General features: G+C 41.9%; 2 protein-coding genes across 7 annotated transcripts in view; one reads left to right on the top strand and one right to left on the bottom strand.

Annotated features, from left to right (window-relative positions):
* The window catches only part of FMO5 (flavin containing dimethylaniline monoxygenase 5), a 76,796-nt gene extending 61,748 nt beyond the window's left edge, over positions 1–15,048 (bottom strand). Inside the window, exon 1 of the mRNA XM_003421951.4 lies at positions 14,736–15,048. The gene's annotated coding sequence lies outside the window, so the exon portion shown is untranslated. The remainder of the gene's footprint in view (positions 1–14,735) is intronic.
* A 96-nt stretch (positions 15,049–15,144) lies between these two features.
* CHD1L (chromodomain helicase DNA binding protein 1 like) overlaps positions 15,145–26,635 on the top strand; it is a 61,178-nt gene continuing 49,687 nt past the window's right edge. For 4 of the 6 annotated variants that reach the window (XR_010321485.1, XR_010321486.1, XM_003421967.4 and 1 more), the window contains exon 1: positions 15,146–15,298. Coding sequence is in view for 4 of the 6 variants with exons in the window: in XM_003421967.4 (XP_003422015.3) it covers positions 15,166–15,298 (133 nt within the window). In the remaining 2 variants the exon portion in view is untranslated. Of the gene's footprint in view, positions 15,299–26,635 lie in introns of all 6 variants that reach the window. The other 2 variants (XM_064282351.1, XM_064282353.1) reach the window with 1 other exon arrangement.

Here is a 26,635-nt window from a genome sequence, read left to right as displayed (position 1 = left end):
ATAAATGTTGGAGAGGCTGTGGAGAGATTGGAATGCTTATATGCTGCTGGTGGGAATGTAAAATGGTACCACTACTTTGGAAATCGATTTGGTGCTTCCTTAAAAAGCTAGAGATAGAACTGCCATACGATCCAGCAATCCCACTTCTTGGAATATATCCTAGAGAAATAAGGGCCTTTACACGAACAGATATATGCACACCCAGGTTTATTGCAGCACCGTTTACAATAGCAAAAAATGGAAGCAACCAAGGTGCCCATCAATGGATGAAAGGATAAATAAATTATGGTATATTCACACAATGGAATACTACGCATTGATAAAGAACAGTGAGGAATCTGTGAAACATTTCGTAACAGGAGGAACCTGGAAGGCATTATGCTGAGTGAAATTAGTCAGTTGCAAAAGGACAAATATTGTATAAGACCACTATTATAAGAACTTCAGAGATAGTTTAAACCCAGAAGAAAACATTCTTTTGCGGTTACGAGAGGAGGGAGGGTGGGAGGGTGGGAGAGGGGTATTCGCTAATTAGTTGATAGATAAGAACTACTTTAGGTGAAGGGAAATACAGCACACAATACAGGGGAGGTCAGCACAACTGGACTAAACCAAAAGCAAAGAAGTTTCCTGAATAAACTGAATGTTTCGAAGGTCAGCGAAGCAGGGGCAGGGGTTTGGGGACCATGATTTCAGGGGACATCTAAGTCAACTGGCATAATAAAATCTATGGAGAAAAGATTCTGCATCCCACTTTGAAGAGTGGCATCTGGGGTCTTAAACGCTAGCAAGCAGCCATCTAAAATGCATCAATTGGTCTCAACCCACCTGGATCAAAGGAGAATGAAGAACACCAAGGACACAAGGTAATTATGAGCCCAAGAGACAGAAAGGGCCACATAAACCAGAGTCTACATCATCCCGAGACCAGAAGAACTAGATGGTGCCCGGCTACAACTGATGACTGCCCTGACAGGGAACACAACAGAGAACCCCTGAGGGAGCAGGAGAGCAGTGGGATGCAGACCGCAAATTCTCATAAAAACACCAGACTTAATGGTCTGACTGAGACCAGAAGAACCCCGGTGGTCATGGTCCCCAGACCTTCTCTTGGCCCAGGACAGGAACCATTCCTGAAGCCAACTCTTCAGACATTGATTGGACTGGACAATGGGTTGGAGAGAGATGTTGATGAGGAGTGAGCTTCTTGGATCAGGTGGACATTTGAGTCTATGTTGGCATCTCCTGTCTGGAGGGGAGATGAGACGGTAGAGGGGGTTAGAAGCTGGTAAAATGGACACGAAAAGAGAGAGTGGAGGGAGAGAGCGGGCTGTCTCATTAGGGGGAGTAAGTGGGAGTATGTAAAAAAAAAAAAAAACAAGGTGTATATAAGTTTTTGTGTGAGAAACTCACTTGATTTGTAAACTTCCACTAAAAGCACAATAAAAATTAAAAAAAAAAAATCATGGGAGAGAGGATTGCTGGAAGATGAAGGTATGAACAGTTTCATGCTCCCATCTCCCTACACGATCACCAAGGTAAACAATCAGAAATTGGTAGACTCAATTCTGCAAGCACTCTGGAAAGCAGTCAGAGGGCTGCAGCAATTAAGTGAATACTGAATCAAGAAAAAGGTGGCTTTTAAATGGTAGGAAAATTTTAATTTTTTACTGCGTGCCACTAGCCTGGTAGTGGTGGCAGCAGCAGCAGACTGTGGACTGTGCTTTCAGAGAGATGGCCTAATCTGTGGCTCCAGAGTGAGAAGACTTTGCTAGTGGATTATTACATGTGTTTCATCTGTCTAGGGTTGGGCTGAAAAACTGAAGTGGCGTGCTTTCCTTGGTTTGGCCTACCTCAGAACTCATGTGGGGATGAGGAAGTTATGAGCGATGCTTGAAGGCCGTGAGCTCCCACACGCACCTGAGGCTGAAACAGTGCAATCAGAGCATAGAATTAAGGGCTAAAGGCTGAAGGAGAAGGCAGAGTAAGAGTTTCAGATATTAGCACTTTCAAAATCATCATGCATATGGGAAAACTGAGAAAGCCACAACCATGCTCAGGGCAAAATGCATGCACAGAAAATAGCTAAGACCCTGCACTTCCACCTTGGACTGATCCGTAAGTACACTGAAAACAAGCTTAAGGGTTGAAGGAGGACCCCAGCACAAAGCCAAGTTACAACGACTGGGAGAAGTGTGGTTTATTGTTCCCTAGAGTACAAGGAAATCTCTTTTAAAACACTAGCTGGACGTGGGTTGGGGAACAGAGTTCTCAGTACCAGTGCATGTCCAGGAGGGCATAGTTAAGAAAGTCACTGAGAAGACGTACTACAGCCTTCAACAATAAAAAAAAAATTTTTTTTCCAAACTCTGAGGAAGGGGAAGAGTCTGAGTTTCAAAGCTAATACGTTATGATATTCAAATGTTCCGGTTTCAACAACAGCGAAACCACAAGGCAATCAGAGAAATAAGAAAGGGTGGTCTATTAAAAGAATAACATGAAGTCACAGAAACCATCCTTATGGAAACCCAGATAATAGACAGAGTAAAACACTTTAAAAGAACAATATTAAATATTCTCAATGAACTAAGAGAGTACATGGACAAAGAACTAGGAAATCAGAAAAATAGATACATAAACAAAATGAGATTATCAATAAAGAGAGAGACTGCAAAAAGAAACAAAACAGAATTATCGGAGCTGAAAAAATATAATAACTAAAATGAAAAATTCATTCGAGGTTGCTCAACAGCAGATTTGATTCAGCAGAAGAAAGAATCAGCATATAACACAATTGAAATTATTTAGTCTAAGGAGTAAACAGAAAAAAGAATGAAGAAAAGTGAACAGATACTAAAGGAATTGTGGTATACCATCAAGCAAACCAAAATATGCAATATAGAAATCCCAGAAGGAAAAGAAACAAAAAGAATACTTGAAGACAAAATAGCAGAAAACTAAACATTTGATGAAGGACATGAGTCTATACCCACAAAAAGCTCCAGGAACTCCAACTCTGATGGGAAAAAACCCCAAAACACCCACACCAAGGCCCATTAAAATCAAACTTCCAAAAACCAAAGACAGTCCTGAAAGCAGCAAAGGAGAAGCAAATTATCACAGAAAAAGAGATCCCCAATAAGGTTAAGTACCAATTTCTCCTCAGAAACCTTGGAGGCCAGAAGGCAGTGGGGTGACAGATTTAAAGTGCTGGAAGAAAATACCTGTCAAGAATTCTGTATACAGCAAAGTTGTCCTTTAAGAATGAGCACATGAAAAGAAGTCCTGACACATGCAGTGACATGGATGAACCTTGAAAACATTATATTAAGTGAAATTAATCAAACATGAGAGGACAAATATTGTACGATCCCACTTATATATGAAATACCTAGATTAGGCAAATGCATAGAGACAAAGTTTATTAGTGATTACCAGGGATTTAGGGGAGGAGGAGATAGAGAGTTATTGCTTAAGGTGTACTGAGTTTCTGTTTGTTGTTGTTGTTAGATGCCACGAGGTCAGTTCCGACTCATAGTGACCCTATGTTGAACAGAACAAAATACTGCCTAGTCCTTCATAATCGTTGTTATGCTTGAGGCCATTGTTGCAGGTGATGAAAAACATTTAGAAACGGATAGTGGTGATCACTGCCCAACACACTATAATTAATGCCACCAAATGGTACACTTAAAAATGGTTAAAATGGCAAATGTTTTGTTATATGTTTTACCACAGTAAAATTTTCTGAAAAGATATGAAGAAACAACTATCTCCGGTCTCATTCTGACCTTGATATCCAAGATCCATAATAATTAAGTCTCTGCCATAATATCAGTTTCCAGGAACTGAACTGAATTCTCAACCCCGTATCACCAGTACTAGGAGCTAGATTTCCCATCTGCACTCTGGCCTCTCTTGGCATAGAATTTCCTACGCCTAAGCTTTTTTATTTTTTTTAAGCTGTGGGAGGAAACCCTGGTGGTGTAGTGGTTAAGAGCTATGGCTGCTAACCAGAAGTTGGCAATTTGAATCCACCAGGTATTTCTTGGAAACTCTATGAGGCAGTTCTAGTCTGTCCTATAGGGTCACTATGAGTAGGGATTGACTTGACTGCAATGGATTTGGGTTTTTTGTTTGTTTGTTTGTTTTTAAGCTCTAGGACATATGAGAATGAATCCTGGATGCTGGCTGTGGCTAGATTCCAGTCCCTCCTGATAGCCAGCCTCTGTCTCAGAGGATTACCTGCTCTGCTCCCACTTAAAAATATATTCTGGATCTTAGATTCCTTGCAACTTTTGGTATTGGCATTTAGAAGTCACTGTTTTTTTTTTAGTGGCACAGTGGAGCCCCAGTGGCATAGTGGTTAAGAACTCAGCTGCTAACCAAAAGGTCAGTAGTTTGAATCTGGCAGTCACTCCTTGGAAACCCTATGGGGCAGTTCTACTTTGTCTTATAGGGTTGCTATGACTTGTGGTTGATTTGACAGCGAGTTTGGATTTTTTGGTTTTATTACTCCTCAAACGCGCTGATCTCAGGTTTAGTATCTTCCTTTGGATTCACATGCTGACCCAATAATACTTTACCCTGACTGTGTACTCTTGATATCTTGATTCCTCTCTCAATCTTTGCCAATCCTACTGGTTAGCTGAGCTCCTAATCTGAGCCTTGAACTGTCTGATTGCTACATTACCACTCAATGACACGTAGTAGACATGAAGACACAGATTAGGTAAGTTTTTAATCAAAATTAGGAACATGAAACACAGTTAAAAATTAGTGAGTCATCTAAGTAGTGGGTCTTGGGCATCCGTGGGACATTGTTAAACTTCCAAGTAGCAGAGAAGGAAGTGTGGAGGAACCATTTAAAAAAGATTGTTAGAGGCACAGTGAAAATAGTCATTGATTTATAAGACAGTAGAGCTGGGAGAGGTCTCAGAGATCATTAAATCTAAACCTCTCATTGCATAGGTAAGGATTAGGTTAAGAGAGTTGAAAGTGTATTTCTAGTGCTTATATAATTAGTCTCTGGCTGGAGTTTGACCTTAGGCCTTCTAATTCTAAGTTCTTTCTTTTATACCACAGGCCTCTTTCTCCTCTTTGCCTTTTCTACAGTTACACCTAAGGTCAATGCTAGGTGAAGTAACGTTTACTCATCTCATTGATTTTGTGGAAAAAATTAACTTTCACAAGGGAACAAATCAATGCACACCATTTCCAGTGAAATCTGAAAGGAACAATTAAAAGAGGCAGCTCTGGAGTTTGAGGAGAGAGATGGGAAGTGTAGCAGATGGAAGATGTTTTTCCTTCTGGGACTATCATGGCAGTTCCCAAAAAGTAGAGCTTAAGCGTGTCATTCATCACAGTTTATTTCTCAAAAGATCTCACACTAATTCCATATTCCAACGACCTCTGACTAGTACTTATAAGGTGACCAACCATTCTGATTTGCCCAGGCAGGACTCAGGGATTTCCTGGGACATGAGAACTTTCAGTGCTGAAAACCTGGAACACTCTTGGGAAAACCAGGACGGTTGATCATCCTTCTTAGAGCTTAGGAAATCTCACACGCCTAATCCTACTCCTTGAATACCATCAGGCAGCTGACATACAGAAGAATTTCTGTCAGTTCCAAAGCAATGGATTGCTTGGCCGTGACCTCATTTCTCTTTCTCAGACTTAATCCTGGAGAAGAAAAAGAAAATAGTATTGAAAATGGTTGTCATATATGTTTACAGGAAACCCTGGTGGCATAGTGGTTAAGAGCTATGGCTGCTAACCAAAAAGGTCAGCAGTTTGAATCTACCATGTATTCCTTGGAAACTCTATGGGGCAGTTCTATTCTGTCCTATAGGGTCGCTATGAATCGGAATCAACTCAAGGTTATTAATTACAGCTTTTATTTTTTTTTTTTGTAATAGCGAAAGACTGGAAGCAGGTATTGAGCAGGAGGAAGCTTGTGAATAAACTGTGCTACACAATCAAACGGTGAAGTAAAAGAGCTGAACAGAAGATTTCAAAGGGTGTCTCCAGAAGACAAAGTATTATAATGACATGTGCAAAGAGCTGGAGATGGAAAACCAAAAGAGAGCACGCTCAGTGTTTCTCAAGCTGAAAGAACTGAAGAAAAAATTCAAGCCTCGAGTTGCAATAGCGAAGGATTCTATGGGGGAGATATTAAATGATGCAGAAAGCATCAAAAGAAGATGGAAGGAATACACAGAGTCATTATACCAAAAGAATTAGTCGATGTTCAACCATTTCAAGAGGTGGCATATGATCAGGAACCGATGGTACTGAAGGAAGAAGTCCAAGCTGCTCTGAAGGCATTGGCGACAAACAAGGCCACAGGACTTGATGGAATATTGAGATGTTTCAACAAACAGATGCAGTGCTGGAGGTGCTCACTCATCTATGCCAAGAAATATGGAAGATAGCTTCCTGGCCAACTGACGGGAAGAGATCCATATTTATGCCTATTCCCAAGAAACGTGGACCAACTGAATGTGGAAATTATAGAACGATATCATTAATATCACATGCAAGCAAAATTTTGTTGAAGATCATTCAAAAATGGCTGTAGCAGTATATCGACAGGGAACTGCCAGAAATTCAGGCCAGTTTCAGAAAAGGATGTGGCACCAGGGATATCATTGCTGATGTCAGGTGGATCCTGGTTGAAAGCAGAGAATACCAGGAGGATGTTTCCCTGTGTTTTATTGACTATGCAAAGGCATTCGACTGCGTGGATCATAACAAATTATGGATAACATTGAGAAGAACAGGAATTCCAGAACATTGTGCTCATGAGGAACCTTTACATAGATCAACAGGCAGTTGTTTGGACAGAACAAGGGGATACTGATTGGTTTAAAGTCAGGAAAGGTGTGCGTCAGGGTTGTATTCTTTCACCATACCTATTCAATCTGTATGCTGAGCAAATAATCCGAGAAGCTGGACTATATGAAGAACAGGGCACCAGGACTGGAGGAAGACTCATTAACAACCTGCGTTATGCAGGTGACACTACCTTGCTTGCTGAAAGTGAAGAGGACTTGAAGCACTTACTAATGAAGATCAGAAACCACAGCCTTCAGTATGGATTGCACATCAACATAAAGAAAACAAAAATCCTCCCAACTGGACCAATGAGCAACATCATAACAAATGGAGAAAAGATTGAAGTTGTCAAGGATTTCATTTTACTCAGATCCACAATCAACAGCCATGGAAGCAGCAGTCAAGAAATCAGAAGACACATTGCATTGGGTAAATCTGCTGCAAAGGACCTCTTCAAAGTGTTGAAGAGCAAAGATGTCACCTTGAAAACTAAGGTGCGCCTGACCCAAGCCATGGTATTTTCGATAGCATCATATGCATGTGAAAGCTGGACAATGAATAAGGAAGACCAAAGAAGAATTGACACCTTTGAATTGTGGTGTTGGCAAAGAATATTGAATATACCGTGGACTGTCACAAGAACGAACAAATCTGTCTTAGAAGAAGTACAGCCAGAATGCTCCTTAGAGGCACAGATGACAAGGCTGTGTCTTACATACTTTGTACATATTGTCAGGAGGGATCAGTCCATGGAGATGGATATCATGCTTGGCAGAGTTACAGGGTCAGTGGAAAAGAGGAAGACCCTCAACAAGGTGGATTGACACAGTGGCTGCAACAATGAGCTCAAGCATATCAACAATTATAAGGATGGCTCAGGACCGGGCAGTGTTTCGTTCTGTTGTGCATACGGTCGCTATAAGTCAGAACCGACTCGATGGCTGGACGATGAAAAAAAAAGAGAAAAGAAGAATTGATACATTTGAACTGTGGTGTTGGCAATGAATACTGAATATACTGTAGACTGCCAGAAAAACAAACACATTAGTCTTAGAAGAAACACAGCCAGAATGCCTCTTAAAAGTGAGGATGGCAACACTTCATCTTGCTTACTTTACATGTCATCAGGAAAGACCAAATGCTAGAAAAGGACATCATGGTTAGTAAAGTGGAGGGTCGACGAAGGCGAAAGAGGCACTTGATGCTATGGATTGCCATATTGTCCATTCTAATAGGTATATAATAGAAATTTCTTGGCCTAGACAAGTGAGCACTTCCAGTACTGCATCCTTTGGTTGAAACATCTCATTTGGTATTCTGTCAATTCCTAGAGCCTTGTTTTTTGCTATTGTCTTCAGTGCAGCTTGGACCTCTTCCATCAGTACCATCCATTCCTGATCATATGCTACCTCCTGAAACATTTGGACATAGACCAATTCTTTCTGGTATAGTGACTTTGTGTATTCTTTCCATCTTCTTTTGATGCTTCCTGCATCATTTAATATTTTCCTTGTAGAACCCTTCAATATTGTAACTCTAGGCTTGAATTTTTTCTTTAGTCCTTTCAGCTTGAGAAGTGTTATTCCCTTTTGGTTTTCTATCTTCAGGTCTTTGCACATGTCATTGTAATACTTCACTTTGTCTTCTTGAGCTGCCTTTTGAAATCTTCTGTTTAGCTCTTTTACTTCATTATTTCTTTCTTTCGCTTTAGCTACTCTACGTTTCTCATACATATGAAGTAATTTGAAAAGACCATGGCATGGGTCAGGTGCACCTTGGTAATCAAAGTGATATCTTTGGTTTTTAAAACTTTAAAGAGCTCATTTGCAGCAGACTTTCCCAATGCAGTATGTCATTTATTGACTACTGCTTCCACGGACATTGATTGTTGATCCAAATAGAATGAAATAACCCACAGCTTCAATATTTTCTCTGTTTAACATAATGTTTATTGGTCCAGTTGTGATGATTTTCATTTTCTTCACATTCAGGTGTAATTCATACTATAGTGTTTAGCCAGGCTATAGTCTTTAACCTTCATCATTAAGTGCTTCAAGTTGTCTTCATTTTGGCAAGAAGATGAGGCAAAGTATTGTGAAACGTACAAAGATCTGAAGTTAGAAAACCAAAAGGGAAGAACACAAGCAACATTCCTCAAGCTGAAAGAACTGAAGAGGAAGTTTTAGCTGTTGCATTACTGAAGAATTCTATGGGTCAAACATTGCATGGCACAGGAGGTAGCATATGATCAAACTGCTAATACTGAAGGAAGATGTTCAAGCTGCACTGAAGGCGTTGGGGAAAAACAAGGCTGCAGGAGTTAAAGAAATAATACCAATTGTGATGCTTCAACGAAGAGACGCAATGCTGGAAGAGCTTACTCATCTATGTCAAGAAATTTGGGTACAGCTATGTGGCCAACCAACTGGAAGAGATCCATACCCATGCCCATTCCAAAGAAAGGCAATCAAATGGAACGTGGAAATTATGAAACTATATCATTAATATCACATGCTAGCAACATTTTGCTGAAGGTAATTCAAAAACAACTGCAGCCATACGTAGACAAGGAACTGCCAGAAGTTCAAGCCACATTCAGAAGAGGACATGGAATGATGGTTAACATTGCCGATGTCAGATGGATCTTGGCTGAAAGCAGAGAATACCAGAAAGATGTTTACCTGTTCTTTAGGGACTATGTAACAGCATCCGACTATGTGGATCATAAATTATTACAAAGGATAGGAATTCCAGAACTCTTAATCATGCTCATGCGGAAACTATACATGGATCAAGAGGCAGTTGTTCAAACAGAACAAGGTTCTCGTCCATGGTTCGAAATTGGTATATATAGATTAGTATACCTTGTGGCCCTTCCAGCAGTACTCTCTGTTAAAACTCTCTGATCATCAAGATTCATTGGGTATGCCAATTTCGAGCAATTCTGGGGATGGAGGTGGGGAAACTCTTGCATCAAAGTTGAAACTGTGTCTCAGGAGTGCAGATACAGGTGCAACAGGTGTACTCATTTTTCAAACTTAAGACCCAGCTTTGTGAGGTTAGGGCATAAGGTAGGATATGGGATCTTGTTAAGTGGAGCAGGAGGAAGGTCACAGATCTTCTTAACATTACAGTCTCTAGGTGGTGAGATTACATTGTCTAAAGACATTGCCGTGCAGGCTGAGTTATGAAAAGCATTTTGGCTTCATTTGGTTTTATTGCTGAGTATTTTGTTAAATAGAAATATGTCACACGGGTTAAATTTCAGCATTGGTCTTTCAGATTTAGCAAGGTAGATTGTATAACCATTATACTTCTGGGTAGAGAACAAAAAGTAAAATTGCAGGTCACTAATTTGACGGTCCACCACTCATCTGTCAGTTTATTGTACTCTGGTGGCTTGTGTGTTGCTGTGATGCTAGAAACTATGCCATTGGTTTTTCAAATATTAGCAGGGTCACCATGGTAGACAGGTCTCAGTGGAGCTTCCAGAAGTCCAAGCTGCACTGAAGGCATTGGTCAAAAATAAGGCTCCAGGAATTGACAGAATACCAATTGAGATGTTTCAAAAAATGGATACAATGTTGGAAGTGCTCACTTGTCTATGCCAAGAAATTTGGAGGACAGCTACCTGGCCATTTGACTGGAAGAGATCCATATTTGTGCTCATTCCAAAGAAAAGGGATCCAATGAAATGTGGAAATTATGGAATAACATCATTAATATCACATGCAAGTAAAATTTTTCTGAAGATAATTCAAAAACATTTGCAGCAGTACATCAACAGGGAACCGCCAGGAATTCAAGTTGGATTCAGAAGAGGACATGGAATGAGGGATATTGCTGATGTCAGATGGATCTTGGCTGAAAGCAGAGAATACCGGAAAGATGTTTACTTGTGTTTCACTGACTATGCGAAGGCATTTGGCTGTGTGCATCATAACAAATTATGGATAACATTGTGAAGAATGGGAATTCCAAAACACTTAATTGTGCTCATGAGGAACCTATATATTGATCAAGAGGCAGTCCTTCGAAAAGAACAAGGTGATACTGCATGGTTTTAAGTCAGGAAAGGTGTGCATCAGGGTTGTATCCTTTCACCATACCTATTCAATCTGTATGCTGAGCAAATAATCCAAGAAGCTGGACTATATAAACAGGGCATCAGGATTGGAGGAAGACTCATTAACAACCTGTGATATGCAGATGACACAACCTTGCTTGCTGAAAGGGAAGAGGACTTGAAACACTTACTCATGAAGATCAAAGACCATAGCCTTCAGTATGGATTATATCTCAACATAAAGAAAACAAAAATCCTCATAACTGGACCAATAAGCAATATCATGATAAATGGAGAAAAGATCGAAGTTGTCAAGGATTTCATTTTACTTGAGTCCACAATCAATGCTCATGGAAGCAGCATTCAAGAAATCAAATGACATATTGCATCAGGCAAATCTGCTGCAAAAGACCTCTTTAAAGTGTTAAAAAGAAAAGATGTTACTTTGAGAACTAAGGTGCACCTGACCCAGCCATGGTATTTTCAATCACATTATATGCATGCAAAAGTTGGACAATGAATAAGGAAAACTGAAGAATTGATGCCTCGGAATTATAGTGTTGGTGAAGAACACTGAATATACCAAAGACTGCCAGAAGAACAAGAAACCTGTCTTGGAAGCAGTGCAGACAGTATGCTCTTTAGAACTGAGGATAATGAAACTTCATCTCACATACTTTGGACATGTTATCAGGAGGGACCAGTCCTTGGAGAAGAACATCATGTTTGGTAATATAGAGGGTTAGTGAAAAAGAGGAAGACCTTCAAGGAGATGGATTGACACAGTGACTACAACAATAGGCTGAAACATAGCTGTGATTGTGAGGATGGTGTAAGACTGGGAGTGTTTTGTTCTATTGTACGTAGGATTTTTATGAGCCAGAATCAACTTGAGGGCGCCCAACAACACCAACAACAATTTGATGCACTGGACTGGCAATGTTTCACCCTCTTATATATAAGGTCCCCAAGAGAAATAGCTGACTTGATGGCAACTAACAACAACAATTTGATGGTGAGGCAGACAGTCAAAAGACATTTTATTAAAAGAGGAAAACAGACTCTGACTGGCCAAACAAAAGACCTGGGGGCAAACTTTCATGCATGGCTGCCAGTTTACAACCTTTAGACTATGTCCACAAAGATTTCCTTAATAATATTCCAGTGTTGTGCTCTTGCCTTTGGTGTTAAAGGAGAGTGCCAATTTTCTAAACTGACTGGCCCACAGTCCCATAAAGCAGACTTACTTTGTTGCTTTACTTAAATGTGCCCTCTTTTTAGTATATTTTCTAAGTTTTAAATTTATGATGTGTTATTTGATGCCAAAGATGTATAATTACAGCAAAAGTAAAAATACAGGTTTTCCTTTCTTGGGAGTTGAGAAATCCAAGTCTCCTTCATCCCTGTCCAGTGTTTTTTTCACTCTAAGGCACCTGGGTCCCGAGGTCTAAGTCCACATACTTAAGAAGAGGTCTGTATAAAATTTCACCTGTGGTCACAGTTTTTACCTAAGTTCCACATCTGACTCATTAGCTGCTGCCAGTTGGTATCTTGTTGTTACCCAACAGGGTAAGGACATAATGGATAGCAAACACAACCTGTTCACTAATTTTTGCTGGATCATGATTGTTTTTGTAGGGTTGGCAAATGCTAAGGTCCACCAATGACCTTTAATCTTGGTTACCTTTAATCTTGTTTGGTTGCTGTTGCCCGAGGACATAACTCTCTCTAAAAAGGAATAAAATGTAGAATCAATATGAATGCCATGACTTCATAACCTAAGTAAAAAATGAATGAAAAAAAGAGTTGGTGCTAGACTTTTGTCATGGATTGAATTATGTCCTCCCCAAAATGTGTGTATCAATTTGGTTAGGCCATGATTCCCAGTATTGAGTAGTTGTCCTCCATTTTGTGCTTGTAATTTTATGTTAAAAGGATCAGGGTGGGATTGTAACACCACCCTTACTCAGGTCACCTCCCTGATCCAATGTAAAGACAGTTTCCCTGGGGTGTGGCCTACACCACCTTTTATCAAGCGATAAAAGGAAAGGGAAGGAAGCAGAGAGTTGGAGACCTTATACCCCCAAGAAAGCAGCACCAGGAGCAGAGCATGTCCTTTGGACCCGGGGTCCCTGTGCCTGAGAAGTTCCTTGTCCAGGGGAAAATTGAAGACAAGGACCTTCCTCCAGAGCCAACAGAGAGAGAAAGCCTTCCCCTGGAGCTGACGCCCTGATTTTGGACTTTTAGCCTACGTTACTGTGAGAAAATAAACTTTTCTTTGTTAAAGCCATCCATATGTGGTATTCCTGTCACAACAGCACTAGATGACTAGGACAACTTTATTCTGACGGTTAACATTGACTCACTAGAAAACATTGGACAAGCTGCCTAAATTTTCTGTGCATTCGTTTGCTCATCTGTGAAATGTCATCTCTGTACCTGAGAGTTACGACAGTCATAGGTTTTGGATTTTTAGAATTGCCCCATAGGCACTCCATTCAAACATTTAACAATGCTTTTTGAGGGCATACTATGTGTGAGGCATTGTTCCAGGTGCAAATTCAGCATGTCCTAAAAGTGCATGCTGAAATTCATTGCAGGAAACAATGACAGCATTTGTGATTTTAATTTACTACTGTTTTAGGGTTTCCTAACTTTGGCCATAGAGCTAACAGGTAATAAGTAAGGATATTTCAGGACATAAACCAAGTTAGTACTAGTGTAAAGAGAACTCAACATGCCGTCCTTTACAATCTTGCTGTGAGTCGCTGGAGGGCAGGGGTGATGCGTTATTGAATTCTATAACCCCAGAACCCAGCAGAGTACCTGGTACCTGACAGTCAATGTTGATTAAATAAGTGAACGACCCGACCCCCTGATAAGCATTTCAGGCAACCATGTCTTGAAAAAGCACACGAGTGAGAACCCAGCGGCTCTAAGGAGGACCAGCACTTTGTGGCATCACTGGGGGGGGGGGGGTGGAGGGGGGCAGTGCGGACTGCATCTGGTGACACCGTCAGAGGGGGTGGCAGCGTGCGAGGCAGCCAGCCCGGCGTGCCGGGCGGCGCTGGGGCTCCGTGTCCTGTCACAGGTGTAGACCGAAAATGCGGACACATGCAGGTGCCAGTCTGCAAGCAGGAGCCGAGTTCCGCAAGCCAGCCTGGGCCCTTTTCGCCGTCCCCTCCCCGTCCAACAGCGCACCTGCGGAGCCCCCGCCAGGCCTTGGAGCGCTGGCTTGGCGGCTGATCTCCCTCCACCCAACGACCTGCGAAAGACTTAACTTTTAAGACTCTTCTCCCCCCGCTAGCGTGACTGTGCCAGGGCCCGCGCTGGGCCCGGGAATTGGGCGGCCTTTCACATGCAACTCCTGGGCACTGCAGCCCGTACCAGGTGGAGCGGGACGGGCCAAGTGACCTCTGCTCCTGGAGGGACGCGCTCTGTCCCAGGGCCCTTCCTGGCCGCCCTGAGGGCTTCTCTCTAACCCTTTCCGTTGCCACCCGGAGCTAGCCGCGCAGCCCCAGTGGCTGCCCGATTTCTCTGCCCCGCCAAAGAGCAAGCAAGCCTGTGCGCCAAAAGGGAACCTCGAAGGCCAGTGCGTCTGGGTAGAGGTATCCCTACGTTGCAGCATGCCTAAAGTAGCCCTAGAGGAGGCGCCCAGCCGCTAGTGAGCGCTCAGCGGGATTGCGTGTCTGCCATCCATTCCCACTCCTCGGTCCGGGAACGCGAACTCCAGTCAGCCGCCCGGGTTCTGGAGGCCGGGGCCAGTCCGCCAGCGCCTCTGGCCTTCTGGTCCCCGTGACCGCGGGGCTGGGGTCGCTGCGCTTCTTACCAGAGCCGGGACTCCGTAATCCGAGGGAAGGAAGTGATCACCCAGCAGCCCCGCTTCTGCCTGAGGTCCTGTTGGCTTGCAGATTGGGGGAGGCATTTGCATGTCCCGGAAATTACGATTTATGGGTAACATTAAGACAAAAAACATTATTAAGGATTCTGTACAGCATAGTACTGGCGGAGGTTCATATGCGGAGGGAAGTCGACCCCAATCTTAGTGACTCCCCTGCCAGCGCTACAAGAATTCCTGAATGAATCGGTAGGGTAACCAGAGCGCCGCATGCCCAACTCTGGTCCGAAAAGCCGCGTAGGACGCGCCCTCTGGCGGCGGCTGCGCTCCATCCGCTCAGCCCCGGCGAGTGGCCTTGGGCCTGAGCGCGTAAGGAAGCAAAAGCGCGCAGGGCCGCGCGGGCGGGGCCTCTCCAGGCCGGATGGAGCGCGCGGGCGCCGCGACCCGCCAGTGCAACATGCCGGACTTCCTGGTGGCTCTTCAGACTAAGTACAGAGCCGAGGGTACCCGGGCGCGGGTGGACGAGCACGACCTAAGGCTGTGGGGTCTGACAGGTCAGTGGGCCCGGCGAACTTCCGCCCAGATGGGCCAACTCCTAGGGACTCGCCGTGCCAGTCCTGTGGCGCCTGGAGTTCACCGCGTCCGTTGGACTTATTTACCTGCTGGACCCAGCGTTTTCCCTTTCAGCCCTAGGGATGGGGTGCGCGGAGTGGAAACTGTGCCTGTGACGGGTGGCCATTTCCCGCTCCCGTTTTGCGTGTAGGGCCCAAGGGCTGGAATGAATGAGGACCGGGCGAAGGAGCGAGGCCTGTACCAGGGAGACAGGCCGGTGGGAGGGTAACTGCGTAAAGCCAGCGCAAAGTGCAGGCCTCTTGAAAAGGAGAGGACGCTCTGGCTCCCCAAGGGTGTGAAAGTCTCTTTTGCGTGGGCCTTTTCCTTGGCTGCTTCTCTAACTATCAGAACTCGTCTTCCAGTGGCAGTTCGCGTTCTTCGTTTACTGTGCATGCGCAGTTCTTTGATTAATTCTCCCCTAGTGCCATTTTTTTTTTTTAGTGCCATATTTTGAAATGTGCAGCTAAGGGATGTTTGGCTGCTCATCACCGCACGTAACAGTTTATTTTATTGATACTAGTCTTTCCCCAGAGTCCTCGATGCGCGAAACTTGCATTGCCCCCCGAGGTCTGCTGGTTAGTGTCTGGTCGTATTTCCTGCATGGATAGACTCAGACTCTATTCCCAGAACTGCACTTGACTCGTCACTTAACCTCTCCGAACCTTTTCTTTATTTATAAAATAAGAAAAACAGCACGTGCCTTATCTGTATGACAGAATCGTGGGTCGACAATAATCAATACGTGGTGGGGGTCGTTTATTCATTATGGAGTGTGGCAGAGAGCCACATACTAATAAGGTACAGAGATGAGTGTACATATTTTGGGTACAAAGATGAGCAAAACAAATATGGGCCCTGGTCTCTTAGAGTGCTGAATGAGAGTGCTTTCAAAAGTATAAACACGTATTTATTGAATTTCATACCTTGTGCTAAATATCACAAAAGCGTGAAGTTTTTGTTATTCTTGAAATGAAACAAAAGATGCAGCTCTATACCCACCTTAGAAGAGGGATGGATAAAGAAGAGTGGATAGGGTCCAGACAAGAAAAGATCTCTCCCTTCTTGTGTCTCTGAGTCTGTAAGAATGTGTATCTCTGTCCCGTAAGGAGTGTGTATCCATCTGTGAGCATTTATGGACAGATGTTTATATGTTTGACATATCTTGCCTTAAGTTTATACTTTTGTGTTTGCTTATTCCCTTGCAAGTGCTTTGGGATATGATTCTTTGAGAGCATGTGTTACTGAGAGCTAGGAAATATGTACACATTGATAATAAACTGTGGATTATAACCAGAAAAAATGTACACATGGAAGTGATAATGAGAAGATAGACGAGGCAGCAAGTTTGAGTGAGTAGGATAGAATGGGTGAATGAAGTAAATAGGCATATGTGGAAAAGGATAAACTGGAGAAAAAGAAAAATGGAAAACAGGTGTAGTCAAAAGAATAACCGTTAAAAATTATGACTTAAAATTCCTATTTCTATTTGCCAGAATAAATATTCCGAGAATTTACTCCTTGTTTGTTAAATAACTTACTGATTTTTTTTTTCTTTCTGACTGCAAAAGTAGTATATGTTCTCTTTAGAACAGTTAAGGGAATATCATACACATAAAGAAAAGATGTTTAATCTTCATAATCCAATTACTGTTGTCTTCATGAAGTCACTGGACCAACACTCCAATTTGATATTTAAACCAATAAAATTTATGGAAGGAGTGAACTGCGGGAGAGCATTCATTCAGCGTGGCTGTAAGGGTATGCTCTGCCTTACAGACAAAACAAAGAAATATTTAACAAGTAGAGTGAGTACAGATAACAACTTCACATCAAAGTAATGGCAGGAGAGGAGGTGAGATTTACAAAGGTGGCAGTTAACTGTGAAACTTCTTTACATTGGTTTCTAGTCTAACACAAATCTCTCATACTTGATACAATTTAACTGGGTCACTATTTCTTAAATGAAAAGTATAAACAATTTTTTTAAATTGAACTTTAGATGACGGTTTACAGAACAAACTAGTTTCTCATCAAATAGTACACACATTGTTGTATGACATTGGTTAACAACCCCACGACATATCAACACTCACCCTTCTCAATCCTGGGTTCCCTATTACCAGCTTTCCTGTTCCCTCCTGCCTTCCAGTCCCTGTCCCAGGGCTGGTGTGCCCCTTTAGTCTTGTTTTGTTTTCCATGGGCCTGCTCAATCCTTGGCTGAAGGGTGAACCTCAGGAGTGTCCTCATTACTGAGCTGAAGGGGTGTCCGGGGGCCATACTCTCAGGGTTTCTCCAGTCTCTGCCAGGCCAGCAAGTCTGGTTTTTCTTTTTGAGTTAGAATTTCGTTCTACATTTTTCTCCAGCTCTGTCCAGGGCCCTCTATTGTGATCATTGTCAGAGCAGTCAGTGGTGGTAGCTGGGCACCATCTAGTTGTACAGTCTGGTGGAGGCTGTGGTAGATGTGGTCCATTAGACCTTCTGACTAATCTTTCCCTTATATCTTTAGTTTTCTTCATTCTTCCTTGCTCCTGAAGGGGTGAGACCAGTAGAGTATCCTAGATGGCCGCTCACAGGCTTTTAAGACCCCAGATGCTACTCACCAAAGTAGAATGTAGAACATTTTCTTTATAAACTCTGTTATGCCAGTTGAGCTAGACGTTCCCTGAGACCATGGTCCCCACAGCCCTCAACCCTGCAGTTTGGTCCCTCAGGGAGTTTGGATGTGTCTAGTTAGCTACTATGACCTTGCCTTGTACAGGTTGTGCTGGGTTCCCCAGTATTGTGTACTGTCTTATCCTTCACCAAAGTTGCCACTTATCTACTGTCTATTAAGTGTTTTTCCATCCCCACCCATCCCCTCTCTCATAACCATTAAAGATTGTTTCCTTTGGTGGAAACTATTTCATGAGTTTTTATAGTAATGGTCTTGTACAATATTTGCCCTTTTGTGACTGACTTACTTCACTCAGCATAATGCCCTCCAGACTCATCCATGTTATGAGATGCTTCACAGATTCATCGTTGTTCTTTAGTGTTGTGTAATGCTCTGTTGTGTGTATGTACCACAGTTTGTTTATCCATTCGTCTGTTGATTGGCATCTAGGTTGTTTCCATCTTTTTGCTATTGTGGACAATGCTGCAATGAACATGGGTATACATGTATCTATTCTGGTGACAACTCAATTCTCTAGGATATATTCCTAGGAGTGGGATTGCTGGATCATATGGTATTTCTAGCTTTCTAAGGAAGCACCATATCTTTTTCCAAAATGGTTGTATCATTTTGCATTCCCACCAGCAGTGCGTAAGAGTTCCAGTCTCCCCGCAGCCTCTCCAACATTTGTTATTTTCTGTGTTATTGATTTGTGCCAATAACATCTCATTGTGGTTTTGATTTGCATTTCTCTGATAGCTAGAGATCGTGAGCATTTCCTCATGTGTCTGTTGGCCACTTGAATGTCTTCTTTGGTGAAGTGTCTGTTCATTTCCTTTGCCCATTTTTTAATTGGGTTATTTGTCTTTTTGTTGTAGAGGTGTTGCATTTTCTTGTAGAGTTTAGAGATTGGACCTTTGTCTGATTTGTAGTAGCCAAAAATTTTTCCCGGTCTGTGGGTTCTCTTTTGATGAAGTCTTTTGATGAGCATAAATGTTTAGCTTTTAGAAGATCCCAGTTATCTAGCTTATCCTCTGGAGCTTGTGTATTGTTGGTTGTGACTTGTATCCTGTTAATGCCATGTATTAGGGCCTCTAGTGTTGATCCTATTTTTTCTTCTATGAACTTCATGGTTTTTGGCTTTGTATTTAGATCTTTGATCCACTTTGAGTTAGTTTTTGTGTATGGTGTGAGGTATGGGTCCTGTTTTGGTTTTTTTGCAGATAGACATCCAGTTTTGCCAGCACCATTTGTTAAAAAGACTGTCTTTTCCCCATTTGATGGACTTTGGGTCCTTGTCGAAGATCAGGTGACCACAGGTGGATGGATTTACATCTGGGTTTTCATTTCTGTTCCACTGGTCAATGTATCTGTCGTTGTACCAGTACCAGGCTGTTTTGACTACCAAAGCTGTATAGTAGGTTCTGAGGTCAGGTAGTATGAGTCCTCCTACTTTATTCTTCTTCTTCAATAGTGCTTTACTTATCTGGGGCCTCTTCCCTTGCCATATAAAGTTAGTGGTAAGTTTTTTCCATCCGAAAAGTATAAACAATTTTGACATGAAAGTTTAATGATATAATTGCAGCTAGGCCAACTTAATTGGAATCTTTGGATACAGATCTGACCATTAGCTAGGAAAGTGTAAATAAACTCTCCTTTCTTAGCTGAGCCCCCACGTGTCTGTCAGTTTGTTGTACTGTGGGGGCTTGTGTGTTGCTGTGATGCTGGAAGCTATGCCACCAGTGTTCAGATACCAGCAGGGTCACCCGGAGGACAGGTTTCAGCTGAGCTTCCAGACTAAGACAGACTAGGAAGAAGGACCTGACAGTCTACTTCTGAAAAGCATTAGCCAGTGAAAACTTTATGAATAGCTGTGGAACATTGTCTGATATAGTGCTGGAAGATGAGCCCTCCAGGTTGGAAGGCACTCAAAAGATGACCGGGGAAGAGCTGCCTCCTCAAAGTAGAGTCAGCCTTAATGACGTGGATGGAGTAAAGCTTTCAGGACCTTCATTTGCTGATGTGGCACGACTCAAAATTCTGCTGAAGATCATTCAAAAACGGCTGCAGCAGTGTATCGACAGGGAACTGCCAGAAATTCAGGCTGGTTTCAGAAGAGGACGTGGAACCAGGGACATCATTGCTGATGTCAAATAGATCCTGGCTGAAAGCAGAGAATACCAGAAGGATGTTTACCTGTGTTTTATTGATTATGCAAAGGCATTTGACTGTGTGGATCAAACAAACTATGTATAACACTGCAAAGAATGGGAATTCCAGAACACTTAATTGTGCTCATGAGGAGCCTTTACATAGATCAGGAGGCAGTTGTTTGGACAGAACAAGGGGATACTGATTGGTTTAAAGTCAGGAAAGATGTGCGTCAGGGTTGTATCCTTTCTCCATACCTATTTAATCTGTATGCTGAACAAATAATCCGAGAAGCTGGACTATATGAAGAAGAACGGGGCATCAGGATTGGAGAAAGACTCATTAACAACCTGTGATATGCAGCTGACACAACCTTGCTGGCTGAAAGTGAAGAGGACTTGAAGCACTTACTTATGAAGATCAAAGACCACAGCCTTCAGTATGGATTACACCTCAACATAAAGAAAACAAAAATCCTCACAACTGGACCAATGAGCAACATCATGATAAACGGAGAAAAGATTGAAGTTGTCAAGGATTTCATTTTACTTGGATCCACAATCAACAGCCATGGAAGCAGCAGTCAAGAAATCAAAAGACGCATTTCACTGGGCAAATCTGCTGCAAAGGACCTCTTCAAGGTGTTGAAGAGCAAAGATGTCACCCTGAATACTAAGGTGTGCCCAACCCAAGCCATGGTATTTTCAATCGCATCATATGCATGTGAAAGCTGGACAATGAATAAGACTGAAAAAGAGTGGACGCCTTTGAATTGTGGTGTTGGTGGAGAATATTGAATATACCATGGACTGCCAAAAGAATGAACAAATCTGTCTTAGAAGAAGTACAACCAGAATGCTCCTTAGAAGCAAGGATGGCGAGACTGCGTCTTACATACTTTGGACATGTTGTCAGGAGGGATCAGTCCCTGGAGAAGGACATCACACTTGGCAGAGTACAGGGTCAGCGGAAAAGAGGAAGACCCTTAATAAGGTGGATTGACACAGTGGCTGTAACAATGAGCTCAAGCGTAACAACGATTGTGAGGATGGCTCAGGACCGGGCAGTGTTTTGTTCTGGAGTCGGAACTCACTGGACAGCATCTAACAACAACAACAACACTTAGCTGAGAGAAAAGAGATAATGCTTAGGTGTTTGCTGGGGAACTTCTTTAAGGTAGTTAAAACAACGTGTTTATCTTTTTTATAGGCTTTAATTTAACAACTCAGTGGAGCTTTTTCTAAGACCAGTTGTAGGAACAGTTTTAGCGTGACAAACATGAGTGAGCTTTGTTTTTCAAAGGGCAAACTTTAACAGAAGCCTAATGGTTATCAGGAAACCCTGGTGGTGAAGTGGTTAAGAGCTAGGGCTGTTAACCACAAGGTTGGCAGTTCAAATCCACCAGACAGTCCTTGGAAGCCCTATGGGGGCAGTTCTGTTCCTTTAGGGTTACTATGAGTTGGAATTGACTCGATGGCAACGGGTTTGATTTTGGATCTTTTGAATGGTTACTAGGAATGTAGAAGTAAAGCTCTCAGTTTACTTTCTGAATGGGATACTTAATTTTAGTTCTGAAATCTCCCTAATTAGACCTACTGGCACTTTAGTAGTTAATTCACACAGTTTATTCTGCCAGTCTTTGGTGTATGCATACCAGTGTGTGTGTGTGTGTGTGTGTGTAATTTCCTTTTTATCTGGGGAGGGGGTTGGGATAGAATTTCATGCACATATTTTTTGGCGCTAAAGAGCTTAATCAACGCTTATTCTGTTAAAGTAAAGCAAAGAAATTTATTGAAGGTTCGACATCAGTCCGGACCAGGGGAAATGTCTGATTTCACAGAGCCAAACAAACGCTTCCAAAATGGTAAGGGGTTAGAACAAAGAACCTATAATGCATTATTTAAGTGAAGATTACAACTTAAATTAACACGAAAGCCAGGACTAGGAGGGAATTGGCTTATAGTACATATGTGTTCCCCTTAGATTGGTTAAAAAAAAAAAAAAAAAAAAGTTACAGGGTGATAATTGCAGGGATGTGAGGTAGGAAGGGACTGAGGGGGCAGGGCGAAATAGCTTGCTCAAGCAAAGCCTTCCCAGTTGCCTAGGAGATTAAGATAAAGTTGGTGCCAAGGTCTTTTTAAAGAAATATTTCTTAAGGCCATTTTACACAAGTGTATTTGTATCAAGGCTCCCTCCTTTGGGTGCATACTTTCTGCATCCTGGCTAGACCACAGAGTAAAACAGCTCCTTATCTGCTCAGGGTTACTAGCCAGATAAAGAGCCCAAAGATCAGGCATTGTGAAAGATCCCGTTTAATTTTGCTGAATGCAACAGGGACCTGGGTTAGTTTAGGCATTTTAGTATGGTCAGAAGGGCTTCAGGGTTTCTCCTTTACGTTGAAAACCACATTTTTTCCTTATTAACATTTAACTTTTTTTTAATATCATTTTTAATGGTTATGGAGTATTTCTGTGTATGGATGTACCATAATTTAGCCAGCTTCTCTTCTTAGGTGTTTGTTGTTAGCTGCAGTTGAGTTGGCTCTGACTTACAGTGACCCTAGATACAACAGAATAAAACATTGCCTGGTTCTGTGCAGTCTTCACAGTCATTGGTATGTTCAAGTCCATTGCTGTGGCTGTTGTGTCAGCCCATCTCGGGTCTCCCTCATTTTCGATGACCCTCTGTCTACTTTACCAAACATGTTGCCCTTCTCCAGCAATTGGTCCTTCCTAGTGATGTGTCCAAAGTAAGCAAACTAAAGTCTTGCCATCCTTGTTTCTAAGGAGCATTCTGGTTGTATTTCTTCTAAGACTGATTTGTTTGTTCTTTTGGCAGCTTACAGTATATTCAGTATTCTTTGCCAACACCACAGTTCAGATGCATCAGTTCTCAAAACATTTTTTTCGTACTTTAGGTGAAGGTTTAAAGAACAAACTAGCTTGTCATTAAACAGCTAGTACATGTATTGTTTTATGACATTGGTTAACAACCCCACAGCATGTTAGCACTCTCCCTTCTCAACTTTGAGTTCCCTTTTACCAGCTTTCCTGTCCCTTCCTGCCTTCTAGTCGTTGCCCCCAGGCTGATGTGCACCTTTACTCTGTTTTGTTTTATGGGCCTGTCTAATCTTTGGCTGATGGGTAAACCTCAGGAGTGACTTCATTACTGAGCTAAAAGGGTGTCCGAGGGCCATACTCTCGGGGTTTCTTGGAGTTTCTCCAGTCTCTGTCAGGCCAGTGTGTCTGGTATTTTTTTTGTGAGCTGGAATCACATGCATCAATTCTTCTGTCTTCCTTTTTCATTTTACAGCTTTTATATGCAGCCGAGGTGATAGAAAAGACCATGGTTTGGGTTAGGGGCACTTTAGCTATCAAAATGACTTCTTTGCTTTTTAAAATTTTAAAGAGATCTTTTGCAGCAGATTCGCTCAATGCAATACATTGTTTGATTTCTTGATTGCTGCTTTCATGAACATTGTTTCTTACTTTTTGTTTGCTGTTACACATAATACTAAAAAATAACCTTATGACGTAGCAATTCGACTCCTAGCTGTATACCGAAAAGACTTGAAAGCAGAGACGCAAAGAGACACCAGTGTTCATTGCAGCACTATTCGCAGTAGCCAAAAGGCAGAAACAACCTAAATGCCCATCAGCGGATGAATAGATAAACAAAACAGGGTACATACATACAATGGAATACTACTCAGCCAGTAGGAGAAATGAATTCTTGATACATGCTATAGTATGGATGGAGCTTGAAGACATTATGCTGCGTGAAATAAACCAATCACAAAGGACAAATATTGTATGATCTCACTTAATATAAAAAGACAAGAAAAGGCAACTGGATAGAGAACAAAGTTTATTAGTGGTTACCAGGGGAGAGGGAAAAGGGAGATTAACAGTGATGGAAAAATTGCATTGATTAAAGGTAGAGTTGCACAGGAGATTATTGTAATAAGTCAAAAGTTGTATGATAGATATATTTACAACAATGACCAAAAAAAGAAAAAGAGTAGCTGCTGAGGCTGCTTATGTACGGCCAAACACCTCATGGAATTTGGTTGCTTGGTTTGGAGATTTAGGGTCATGGTTTCATGGGACATCCCCATTAATTGGCCTAATAACATGTTTAGTGCTTCTGTTCTACCTCCTCATTCACTGCATAGTGCTTGGGGTCTTAAAAGCTTGTGAGCAGCCATCCAAGACACAACAATTGGTCTCTATTCACCTGGAACAACAGAGGAAGAAGGAGAGTCAGGAATGGGAGGAGGATATGGAATATGGGGCTGATTGCCTCCATGAACAACTTGCCTCCTTTGTCAAGAGACCACAAGAACTGGATAGTGCCTGGCTCACACGACTGAACATTTTGATCAAAGATTCCATAGAAGAATCCTAATCAGAAGGCATGGGGCGGGGGGGGGGGGGTGCGGAGTTGTAGAACAGAATTTGAAATTCTCATGGACTTTAAGCTTTCTGGAGCCATGGGGTTGGGGGATGGATGAACCCCTGAAACTATTGCCCTGAGATAATCTTTAAACCTTAATCCAAAAATATCCCCCGAAGTCATCTTAAAACCAAACAATAGTTTAAGCTTAATTAGTAAGAATAAAGGTCTGCCTTGAGCATTGTGGTCTTTTAAGAACTATCTGTATGGGATCAAATTGACAAAAGCAACTCATGACACAGTGATTAAGAGCTCAGCTGCTAACCAAAAGGTCAGCAGTTCAAATCTACCAGCTGCTCCTTAGAAATGTTATGGGACAGTTCTACCCTGTCCTGTAGGGTCTCTATGAGTCAGAAATGACTTGAGGGCAATGAGTTTGGTTTTAGGAGGCAGAGAGTTTATGTTAATGAGGGAGGAACAACTCAGAAAAGGAGGGTGAGAATGGTTGCACAACTGGAAGGATGTAGCCAATGTCACTAAATTGTCCATGTAGAAACTGTTGAATTGGTGTGTGTCTTGCTTTGTATATTCTCAACAACAGTAAAATAGATAATATTTAGGAAAAGGAACTCATGACAACCAGAACAGAATTAATAAGAATGTTGACACATTATGAAAAATGTAGTCAATGTCACTGAATAATTTGTGTAGAAATTGTTAATGGGAACCTAATTTACTCTATAAATTCTCACTGAAAACACAATAAAATTTTATTAAAAAAAATAACCTTGTCAGAAAATACTTGCATAGTTATAGAATTTTTAATTCTTCAAATGTAGTATTTCTAGAATAGAGTATGCAAAATTTCTCCACACTCTCACCAATACTAATATTTTCTAATTTGTTAAAACTTGTAATTTTCTTGTTTCATTTGATGTTTATTTAGTTACTGATATTGATGGACACTTGGGTATTTGTCTTTCTTTTGTTCCTTGACTTTTTATCTTTTTATGCTTGTCCATTTTTTAAATGGAATGTTTGTCTTTACCTTTGCTTTGTAGGGTTTTTCTTTCATTGGAGGTATTAATATTTGTCATGTGTATTGAGAATATGTTTTCTAGTTTATTTGCTTTTTGATTTGGTTGTGTGTTTGATCAATTACTTCTTGCTGTTTTTGCCTCCTTTTTCACTCCTTGTTATCCATCCGAAGAGTTGGGCAAGAGAATTCAAACAACTTTATATGGATATTGAAGATTATTACCACCAAGTATATTCCTGTACCCCAAGCTTCCCTTAGTCCTACAGCCTAGGCTAGAAAGCTGAAGACCACACTTCCCAGACTCCTCTGTAATTCTGTCGTACATGTGACTTGGTTTCAGCCAAACTGCTCAAACTCTGGGAGATTTGGATGGGAAATAAGGGAGAGGCCACAGAGAGCCTGTAAGGGATTTGGGTTTTCTGCAGTATCTGTCTTGTTGCCTAGTCCTCACTTCACAGGTGTTGGATATGGAGGACCCATTTTGCTGGTGTGAATTGCAGCTGAGGTGGTAGGGTCCTGGAGCTGACAGGGCAACAGCCTTCTGGTTGATTCCTGGTTTTCTGGTCATGGCAGAGGTAGATGCTTCCTTAGTGGGCCAGCTCTGTGGTGCTGATCTGGCATTTGTACCTAGCACTTGTTCCTCGAGCCCTTTCACAATTTTGTGATCATCCAGTTCACTGTAGTAAATCTCTTTCTGCCTAAACTACCTAGAGTAATTTCTGTTTTCTGCAATCGGCATATAAATGTTAAGTGTTGTCATCTTTAGGGAATAGAATTTCGTATTGTTTTTTAATTAACCTTTTTATTTTGAGATATTTATAGATTCACATGTAGTTATTAAAAATAATACAGAGAGATACTATATGTCTTTTACCCAGTGTCTCCCAAAGGTGACATCTTTAAAAACTACAGTACAATATCACAACCAATGTATTAGTGTTAAAATAGTCAAGATCCATTACCACAAGGAAGCCCTTTTACAGCCACCTCCACTTCCTTCCCACCCCTTTCTTAACCCTGGGCAGCCATTAACCTGTTCTG

The sequence above is a fragment of the Loxodonta africana genome, chromosome 3, assembly GCF_030014295.1.
Source record: "Loxodonta africana isolate mLoxAfr1 chromosome 3, mLoxAfr1.hap2, whole genome shotgun sequence".
NCBI classification, from domain to species: Eukaryota; Metazoa; Chordata; class Mammalia; order Proboscidea; family Elephantidae; genus Loxodonta; species Loxodonta africana.
Note: the sequence above shows the minus strand (reverse complement) of the source record. Positions and strands in the feature narration are given on the sequence as shown.